The 11113-nt window shown below is 37.2% G+C and overlaps 1 protein-coding gene across 1 annotated transcript in view; it reads left to right on the top strand.

Annotated features, from left to right (window-relative positions):
* Positions 1–10837, top strand: part of LOC113240004 (WD repeat-containing protein 13-like) — a 14081-nt gene extending 3244 nt beyond the window's left edge. The window contains exons 3-12 of the mRNA XM_026477198.1: positions 144–199; positions 455–574; positions 2011–2127; positions 4228–4381; positions 5503–5669; positions 6308–6368; positions 6448–6530; positions 8081–8244; positions 9326–9525; positions 10017–10837. Of these exons, the coding sequence (XP_026332983.1) occupies positions 144–199; positions 455–574; positions 2011–2127; positions 4228–4381; positions 5503–5669; positions 6308–6368; positions 6448–6530; positions 8081–8244; positions 9326–9525; positions 10017–10117 (1223 nt within the window). The 3' untranslated portion in view covers positions 10118–10837. The remainder of the gene's footprint in view (positions 1–143; positions 200–454; positions 575–2010; positions 2128–4227; positions 4382–5502; positions 5670–6307; positions 6369–6447; positions 6531–8080; positions 8245–9325; positions 9526–10016) is intronic.
* Positions 10838–11113: the final 276 nt, after the last annotated feature.

Here is an 11113-nt window from a genome sequence, read left to right as displayed (position 1 = left end):
TTTTTTTAATAATCAAAATATGAATTACGCATTTATATAATCCATAATTACGTTATACGAGCTTCTATTCTAAATTCAAAGTTAAATTTATATCGTGGGAAATATTTTAGCACATTCATTACATTGTATGAATAATATTGCAGAAACCCTGTATATACGACGACGTAGCCAATTGCTCAGAGAAAATTCAAAATTTAAGGTAATTATTGCATTGTTATTGTATTTGTAAAGGTAAGAACTTGCCTACTACACAGTACAAAAGATTGAATTGTTACATTCAACACATTACCGCACTTCTGGCTACGACACGACTGGCACATGCGTCACTCAGACTGATTTTAAATGAAAACAAAAAAATAACCTAACTAAGTGGATATTTAGCATTATTACTATTTTGAAAAAAGAACACTATTCTCTTGAGAATTGAAAATGAAATTTTCTTCTAACATTGCAGGACATTGAAACAATAAAAAAGTACTTGAATATAAGAAGTCAGCTGCTACAGCGCCGATATGGGGTGCAGGATAACATCTCCATCAGTTCTGCATCGTCTCGGCCCAGATCAAGTAGCAAAGTATGTTAAATGTTTATAAATTACTGCAAACATCTGTAGGAATTACCAGCTTCATAGAACTTCAGTGAAATCTTTACACTATTGTCAGTGGAAATCGAATAGTAAATTGTACAACAAGTGCATAAAACGCGTCATTTTACCCATGACGAGTATATCCACCCGAGCTGCAGGTGACGGTGGATACTTAAGTTGAGGGTAAAATGAGTTTTATGAACGAGTTATACAATCTGCTCTAAATGATTATTTAATTAAAATTGAATGTAAAATTACAACAATTAGACATATTTAATGTGATGGTTTTTTTATTATATGCACTAGAGCATAAAATCCTATTTTATGCAGCCTACACCCAGTATAAATACGAACTTTAAGAGCATGAGAAGTGAAAAATATGTTATATGCCATAGTGTACCTAGTAGGAGTTAATTTTAAAGTCTTGAAGTGACTTAAGCTAAAAGCACTATGAAAATGTGCACCAATTTATCAAAATAGGCACTATGTCATTGAGTTGTGTACAACATCCCATTACACCTTATCACTGTACCAAGTGCTCCAATGACTATTTCAACACCGGCAAATACACTATGCTAACAAAATTTTTGTTAATTTTGTGTTTTTAATGCTAAATTATTTAACAGAAAACAACACAAAAAATAATTCATTCTCTACTCTATTACAAATAACTTGTAGTAAAAAACCATTAATATATATTTGAAAATTTCTTTTTATAGGCTCTGATGAAAAGTTGTAATTTTTAAGTGTTAATTGCTGGTGTTGATTTCTCATACCTTTACCAATATTGTGTTGATTTTGTCAATAGGTACTTGCTACTTTATTAGTATCATTATTATAAATAATGTTCATGAAGCAAGAGGGTCAGGGCTATGCAATTCTAATGAAGTCAGTTTTCATTTCTATATTACTACTGAGCATGTGAAATTTGATGCAGACCACTTATAGAGGACACAAATTAACTCAAAGTGGTATTTTGTCGTTTTTTTAATGCCAAATTAACTCAAAAATCAGAAAATTCAAATTCAAATTCAAATTCAAAAATCATACTAATATAATATGTATTATTTGAAAATTAAAAAGTTATTGCAAGTACTAGTGAATAGTTGCAATTCTTTAGTTAGCATAGTGTTAATTGCTTGTGTCAGTTTTACCTTTTCAATGAAATGTATGATTTTATTTGTGTACATAATATATTATATAAAAAAATGAATAGTATACATAGTATATTCATCAATAATATTAATATATTATGTACACTTAAATACATTAATCAAGTACTCTCTATTTTATCCAGAAAATCACTTCGCAATCAGTTTGTTGCATTGCATGAAAAATTGTACAAAAAGAAAGAAACCTAAGACCGGTTTAGTTCATTGTATTATTTTGTACTTTATTTTTATTTCTGTATTGGGCTATTTCAGGCAAGTTTAGCAGTAGAAGAAGTTTACTCACCATCTGGAGCCAATTTGAAGAAGAAAAATGATCTCACTATATCAGAGAACTATGCTTTCACTGGAGTACATCATATATTTGATCAGGTATACAACTAGGCCTATAGTTAGTAGCGTCTGTCGTCTAAGGTTTGACAACCCCAGCTGGTTGTGTATTTGCTGGAAGTAGCATCTTCTGTACATTTTGTATTTATTATTATTATTTTTCACATGTCCTTAAAGATAGATTTGAATGAAAAAAGTGGCTATCCCGGCTATAGGCAGAGTCGGCCGGGGTCGGGGACTGGGGTTCAGGAACCGGCGAACGACAAGTGCCGCATTTTGTAATTTTTTTTATAGATACTAAGTGACGGAACGAACGGACACATCCGAAGAACAGAGTCCGATGTGATTATACAGCGAAACGAGAATAATTACAAAATCCCGATATTGAAAGTAAAGCCTATCTATAGCTGTTTTCAGAATTTATGTTATTTAATTTTGGAAACATAAAATCGAACAACCGTCGATCTGATATCCACAGTGAAGAACAATAGAAGTGTCCTGAGAATAAGCAGTCTTGCGCAAAGGTCTTTGTTCTACGGACAAGTCGGAACAAGTCACGGGTCTGGTGGTAAACGACACACCTGTTCATAACAGTTGCAGTGCCACTAAGATCTTTATTTAAATCTCTAAGTGGCTCTGCAACTGGTACGGATAGGCGTGTCGTTTACCACCAGGTGCACGACATGTTCGTCCCATTACTTGGCATTATAAAATTCTTAATTGCTTAAATGCTTCAGTAATATGTAACAAAAACTCGTGCATCGGAACACATTTTTTTTTCTCATCTCAATACAAGAGTTATTTACATTTATAATTATAAGTGAGTTGCAGTTGCAAAGGCTTGTGCTAATAATTATATTTTAAATAAATATGACTTGTTTATCTGCGATTGCACATTGTGAAATAAATTAATAAACATGTTAAGTTATTTATATGAAGTTCAATGACAGTTGATACTTAAGAGCAAACAGAATTTATCTCAAACGTCAAGGGCATGATATTTGCTATATCAATGTAAATTTCACTGCATTCAATGTAAATAAATGTTTTAGATTGAGATTCCGTTATAGAGGTCATTACGTTATTAAAAATACGTTTGTGAAATTGTTATGAAGTAAAAGCAGTTACTTAATAGACCACATCGCATTTGGCTCTCTGATCTCGAAGTAACTAAAGCACTTGTGTTATGGAAGTCGGAAACAACGACGGAACTACAAACACCCAGATTCGAGACAATATAGAAAAGTTGGTTTCTAGATAGATCCAGCTGGAGATCAAACACGGGACCTCAGAAATGGCGACACTATGAAAAGCAGTGTACAAGCCAGTCGACCACGGAATCGTCGAGGAGGTAGTCTTCTTCTTAAGGTGCTATCTCCTACCGGGGTCGGCTGTCATTAGCGTTGCCCAGGGTGGCACCTTAGACATAAGATGACAAGTGCCATGTGCCTGTAATTTTACCCTTACCTTTCAAACCGGAACGCAGTAATGCTGACATTACTGCTTGGCGGCAGAAATAGGTAAGGGGGCAGTACTTTCCTGGACGAACTCTACAGTAGCTGTAGAGCCTCTTGTGAAAGAATATATTGTCTTTGGGTGGCCGGAATGGACGCAAAAGTTGAGGCGAATTTATCCTGTAATAAAATAGAATGAATCTAGAATTAACATAAATAAATGCCTTTATATCAAACATACACAAAGAGCATTCATTGGTCTAGTAAAGAATATTACAGCTACTAAATTTGGTTCCCAAGTTGATACTACAGGGAATCGCAACCATGACATAGCATAGACATCCGACAAACTGTCTCCGTGACCGAACAGTTACCATGCCGGACTGTCACGCAGAGGTCCCAGGTTCGATTCCCGGGCCGGGAGAAATATTTGTATGGCTTACATTTATTTCTCGTGAGTTTGTGTATAATATGTGGTTGTTTATGTGTGTGTCCGTGGCACCCGTGACACAGGGTTTCCCTAGTACGGGGCTGTGTTGAGTGTATGCGCTATTATTATTGTTATTACATCTGGTGCCCATATTGCTAACTGGTGGACCACCGAGGACTTCATATCCATACATTTTTTGCCTTTTGAGGTCGAAGATTACGATATTGCTCTTTGACATTATGATGACTTCATTGGTAGCACACGGACCAAGTGAGCATGGTGAAGTTCGCGAACAACGACCGGTCGAAGCTGTGCTGCGCGTCTCACGACGGCACCGTGTCCATCTGTGACGTCACCGCCACCCCGCCCCGCGTCAGCGTCATCCTCGAGGGACATTCCAAGGCCGTCACAGGTACACTCATCTACAGACGTAGATGTATTTATCTACAATAAAATTGCCATTACACAATTTACATTACCAAGTGAATCGGAATGCAGTAATGCTCTTATTCGGCAGAAATGGGTACTGTGGCAGTACTTCTCCTTGTGCGAAAGATAGCCCAGGGAAGTACTGCCACCTTACCTATTTCAGCCAAGCATTAATGTAAACATTACTGTACATAATTGTTTGAAAATGTGATTTGAAATCGCGATTCTCCAGGTCCATAACCTATTTCATGGTCAGAAATATGTTGTGCTCTGCCTACCGATGGAAGCGATCCGAGCTCCAATGGTAACGCAGATAGCGGCCGCATGGGCCTGTGTATAGTAGTAATTCGCGGACCGAATGGGTATGTTTAACTATGGCTGTGAATGTTCTTTTCCTTTCTCAACATTCAACAACGACCTGTCAATATCGCGACGTCCAGAATAGCCTCTAGGCTAAGTGTGTAGAGCAAGGTATACAGATGGGAGCGATCTGTTGTCGATGTTGAACGGTCAACGCAGGTAGCGGCCGTTCGGACCAGTGGATGAGAGTTCCACGGCCCAAATTAGACGTCATTAAGTTTGTTGTTGTTCATCGTAATACTATACGGACACGAGGTCGTGTAGTATCCAGGATGGCCGAACTGTACAATAGTTTTATTGTAGGTTGATGGAATATGTATTCGTGCATAGTAAATTAATGTAATACCTGTTTCCTAGCACATAATAAATGGTATCGTTGTATAATGTTTAATTGCGATATCAGTTTAATTCGAAGGTTGCTGGGTATGGGTGCTGGTGAAATTACAGTCACAAGTGACTCGTCAACTTATGTCTCAGGGTGACGGGCGCAGTGCCAGTGACCATAAGATCTTTGCGATTTGTAGTTCTGAGTGAGACTACAACTGTTATGGGTAGGCATGTCGCTTACCACCAGGTGCACGACTTGTTCGTTCCGTCACTTAGTATTATAAAAAAAAATCCCTGGACAAACTTTTCAACAAGGAGTTCAACTGCTTGAGTCACTGCAACACAGTGCGTCTTAGTCAACCTCAAAACCATCGTCTCTTTCAACATGCTCTACAAATTCATGTCACCTTATTGCAGGATGCGACTGGTCTGCATCGAACGAGCTTGTGGTCACATGCGGCATGGATGGCGCACTTTGTTTATGGGATGTGAACCGACGCACGCGCTTGAGAACCGTCTCCGATCAACTCAACGCACCCATACTCTGCTGTGTGTTCCAGCCTGCTAATAATAACATGGTCATCGTATCCTTTACAATATAAATGACAATAAACTATACTTCCTTATATTCAATTAAAAGTTGTGCATAATTATTTTACTTCGTCACATTAACTTAAAACTTGTGCATAATTATTATACTTTTTTTTAATAATTTCAAGTGACGGTACGAACAACTCGTGCACCTGGTGGTAAGCTACACGCCTGTTCATAACAGTTGAGTGCCACTTAGAGCTTTAAATCGCAAAGATGTGATGGAAACTGCCACTGCGACAAGTCCCATAATGTACCTGTAATTTAGTTTAGTTAAATGTTGTGCATAATTATACTTCGTTATGTAAAATTAAAAGTTGTGCATAATTATACTCAGATATATGTTAACAGAAAAAGTGTTTTGAATAAAAAGTGGAGTTATTGGAGACGATCAAAAAAGCGTTCTCTTCTAATGGCATCATGGAAAATTCAATTCTACAAAATGGCTCGCTAATACCGTTCATTCACAGTAATTCCATGTACTCAGTTCCATGTAGAACAATTGTAACGCACACGTATTGAAACGCGTACTTATTTCTTGGCGGGAACAATCGACTGTGTAGACAGGCTTTAAGTTTTTAGGAACAAGTGAATAATATATTCATTTTCCTCAACATCAATTTACATTCAGGCGGGCAACGCTCGTGGAATGGTAGAAGTTTTGAATATATCCACTGGAATATACCCTAGAGGTAAATAGGAGTTGTTTTTATCAACCCATATACGTGCCACTGTTGGTCACCGGTCTATAAGCTTACTTTTATTTTATAGGAGGTAGCAGTATCCTCGGTGGTCGAGTTCTTTCTATAGCGTGCGACTCGAGTGGACGTATGTTCTGGGCCGCTAATGACAAGGTGAATAATGATTTCATCGTAAACGTCACTTGACCGATTTTCGCACTCGATTGAAGGAAAACAATTATCATTATAACGATAAAAATGATATATTAACTAAACTAACGGATAACTTACGTATTTATTACTACTTTAATATTGACTTTATTTATATACACAGTTCTTATAAGTTTTAATAAGAATGAAGCAAATGATTAGTTTTTTTAACAGATTTCAAAAAAAGGAGGAGGTTCTCAATTCGACTGCAGTTCTTTTTTTGTATACATATATCTCCGGCATTTGTGAACCGATTTTGATGATTTTTCTTTTGTTGAAAAGAGGATACTTCAGTAGTAGTGCCATTTAAATTTGAAGAAAATATTCCACCTCTAAGGGTGGCAAACTAGGGGATGAATGTCTTTTGAGGTCGGTTTTTTTTAGTAGTCTGTACTGAGATTATTTATACTATCAAGTGACGGGACGAATTAGTCGTGCGCCTGACGGTAAGCTACACGCCTGTCCATAACAGTCGCAGTGCCTCTCGGAGTTTTAAATGGCAAAAATCTGAGGGGCACTGCCACTGCGCCTCTCACCCTGAGACATACGTTGACAAGTCCCATGTGCCTGTAATTTCACCAGCACCCTTACCCTTCAAAATCGAAACGCAGTAATGTTCGCATTACTGTTTGGCGACAGGAATAGCTAAAGTGGTAGTAGTTCCCTGGACGAACTCTTTCACAGGGAGGTCTACTGCTATTGTAGGAAAAGTTGCTCGCAGCCGCCTGCGTCCGCAGCCGTACTGAGCTGTCAGGGCTTTGGCGTGCAGTTTCCGTCAAATCACGGTTGCGAAATGTTTTGAATAAGGACCGCGGACTGGTTATAAACATGTCGAACAAAAATTCGACTTAAATACATGACTTTTTACGACATTTTTTGACGACTTAAATGAGTCTGCAAAAAAAAATGTTATCTGCTTTTTTAGTTAATATGTCTGAGTATCTAATAATATAGTAATATGGTAGTTTTCTATTTAAAATAAAAATGATATAATGTGCCTCTTAGCCACACCAAATACTTGGTCTTAAACTAGGAAATGTATATCTCAAATATGAGTGCCAGAGGAAAGGAATTCACTCAGGGGCCCTACTCAGAACACCGAGACGAGAAGAAAAGTTTTCCAAATTGGACCTGCCGGGAATCGAACGCGGGATCTTCTCATCCAGCGCCCACTATTGGTTCACTGATGTTGTCAAACTAGTTCCTGTTGCCATATTATTATTATTAAAAATATAGCACATTTAAAGACAGATTTTTCTAAAACATTTAAAGTACTTTTACGTATTAAGAAAGATTTCTTCCAGACTACCCAACAGGATAAAATCATGCACTGGCAAAGATTATTATTAGCAAATAAAACTATTTTTTCGGTTCTAAATAGCGTCATTTGTTTTTTAAAACAGACCAACGTACCATTTAGATAGTTTCCTTTCCTTTGTATAACAATCGCGAAAATTCAAGAACTCGATAAGATTATTATTATTTTATTATATTAATTGTTACGAATTTGGCAGGGTGTAATAATAAGTTACCGCATGGAAGGTGCGGGCGGCGGGTTGAGCAAACTGCGGCGGTGCTGCGTGGGCGGCGGCGTCACCTGCCTCTCGTGGAGCCCCTGGTTGGCCAGGCACCCTGCGTTGCTTGTCAGCGCGCAGGACAACTCGCTTTACTTGTTCCGGTAGGTATTGCTCAATTTCGATTTGATCTTTGTAATTCAGTCGGCCATGTTCAGGCAACAGATGCTGGTTCGAGTCTAGTTAGAATATTTTAATAGTAATAACAATAATACCATTTAGGATGATGTTTGTATGATGTGATCTACGACATCACACATTGTTTTATAAATTATGATTAATTAATTATTTGTTTGACATTTTTTTTTCCACATTATCATCAGCTTGTTTTTCCACAACTATTATTTTTAAGACTTTCATATGATAAATACACTTTTAACCACATGCGGCTATTATCACAAAACAACAAAATTTAATAGTAGTGCTTAGTTTGCATGCCACGTGCGCTAACAGTTCGCGGAGTTCCGCCAACTTGAGCTTAGTCTTATTTCGCTACTCTGGAGTACAAAAATGGTAGTCGCACTTATAATATTGTCTGTGGTGGTATTTCGTATCATCATTGTCATTTTATTTAAATTTAATAAATTTTCAATTTTATGTTTGTATAATCATTTTTTGTTACAAGAAACGAAAGTAAACCTGACACTGCTGCAATATGGTCGCTTCTCTTTTGGGAAACTAAGGGTCGTATTCTAGAACTCTACTCAATACTCAAGTCAGGACTTGAGTATTGCAGTGAGCACTGAAAGTCATACATAAGTCCTTGCCATTAGGGTCGTATTTCCAGTGCTTGTGTTTCCAGTGCAATACTGACTTGAGCATTGAGTAGAGTTCTAGAATACGACCCTAAGTAAACATCTCAAATTCGTCGTCGTTCAGGTATTAACCGCTAGATGGTGGCACATTGATTGAAATTTAAATATAAAATCAAAATAGTCGTAACTTGCAATAATAGGTATTGAACTATCAACGATATGCTAACAGGGTAAAATTTAAATTATATTAACAGTCCAGAATTAGTTATTTGTTTTTAAATTTTAAATTACGACCAATCATTATCAAGATTTCATAGTGTTTCAAATGATGAATGTCTGGGTTTCTTTGCTTTTTTTTCTCCTGCGGGCTCTATCATACCAAGGGTGGGTAATTGAGGGTGATATACATAATACACTTTGTTATTCTCAGGATAACCGACCGCGAAGGCGCTCTGTCGCTAAAGAAACGTTTTGACATACTGGCGACGCACCAGACGATCCGGTCTACGTTCTGCCCGATCATGTCGTTCCGGCGCGGCGTGTGCGTCGTATCCGGTAGCGAGGACTCGTGCGTCTACTTCTTGGATATTGAAGGCCGCGCTGAACATCCCGTTGTTAACAAGTTGCAAGGTAAGCTTGTTAAGTATTTATTAAATGAAAATTACAACAGAGATCATGGGAATTTTTGACATTTTCTTCTTGTAATTAATAAATGCAATTTACGGCTTTCCACTCTGCTATATCTTCACAAATATAACCGGTCTAAAAGGGTCAAATGAAATAGTAATAATATGAGTGTATGTATTCTACGAAATAACATTTTGGTGGTAATAAGTACAAGTTTTGCTTTTGATGCCAAAAACGCCATGCCAAACATGCAGAATATCAAATTAGCATGATGCCAGATTCTCATAATGTCCGAAGCAGAATGCTTCACCTGCAAGGCTTGTTCCAATCAGTGAGATTTGGCACCCTGCTAACTGATAAAATCCGACGATAGCCGAACTACGAAGGTTGCCGAGAGATAATAAGAAAATAGTTGTACTCAATGATATTATACTGTTGTACTGTACTGCACAGTAGTAAAAAAATCCGTAGTAATGATTATTTAAATGTTTTAGGTCACGCGCATCCCGTGCTGGGCGTAAGCTTCAGCTATGACGAGAGCCTGTTGGCCACCAGCGATGTCTCCGGCCTCGTTATTATCTGGCGCAGGAGTTGACCATTCCTTCCTAACAAGAGAATAGACAGTTAAAGGAGACGTGCTGTAATAGAGCGCGTAGACACTATCGAACATTGTGAGCCAGTTTGGGATATATTTGCCAACATCGGGGGACACGGCTGTGTCCCGCCAAAGGCGAGGAATTACGACCGTATTTTGTCCATACAAATTGCGAACCTTTCCCAGCGTGCAAAATTTGCTACTAAAATCGACTAACTCACGACTTTTACTGGTCAATCAGTTAGCAGCTGTGGTTCTCGAGATTGAAAAATAAGCTTATTTAAGTGTAGACAGTAAATCACCCTTATAACTTTTAAACGGTGGACCGACTAAATCGAAATTTTTTGCGACTAGAACAGACTAAATGGAGACTTTTGTCTGACTAATCAAATTTTTAAAATTCGACCATGATTACGCTGGAATAAGGGACGCATATATATCGTGTCACTCCTAATTAAGACGTATACATAATAACTAAGTAAAATTTTGTCAACATTGACTAAGCCATACTATCCTACTTAGGTTTCAAAAAGCGAACATTCATCCCAAATGTATGTTTATCTATTTTGCATGTGAATAGAACTCATTGATCGGCAAAATCGATTGTTACAAAAAAATGTAATCGGAAACGCATTAGGACATCACTAATTGATTAGAATTCGAGGTAGCAAAAGTTAAATAAATGGAGAAAAATTGAAAGCCAGAGGACGAAAATTTTACTACTACTAAATAAATGGTTGGATGGAGTATAGATATACATTTTTCTACGCAAATGTACGTATCAATGAAAATAATTGGTAATCCAATACAATTTCTTTTTATTTCTTTATAAAATTTTGCGACTGGAACCGACTAATTAACGACTTTTTCTGGGTGCAGATCTAATATAAATTCCAGACAATTTTGATATAACGATGATATGTTTTGTGCAATTCTGGAATATAAGTTATAATTTATATGCAAAGAGTAATATGAAAATAAAAACAAGTTTCATTA

Source organism: Hyposmocoma kahamanoa, unplaced genomic scaffold, assembly GCF_003589595.1.
Source record: "Hyposmocoma kahamanoa isolate Upper Pololo Valley unplaced genomic scaffold, ASM358959v1 119, whole genome shotgun sequence".
NCBI lineage: Eukaryota > Metazoa > Arthropoda > Insecta > Lepidoptera > Cosmopterigidae > Hyposmocoma > Hyposmocoma kahamanoa.
The sequence above is the reverse complement of the archived record's forward strand: the minus strand, read 5'-3'. Positions and strand labels throughout refer to the sequence as shown.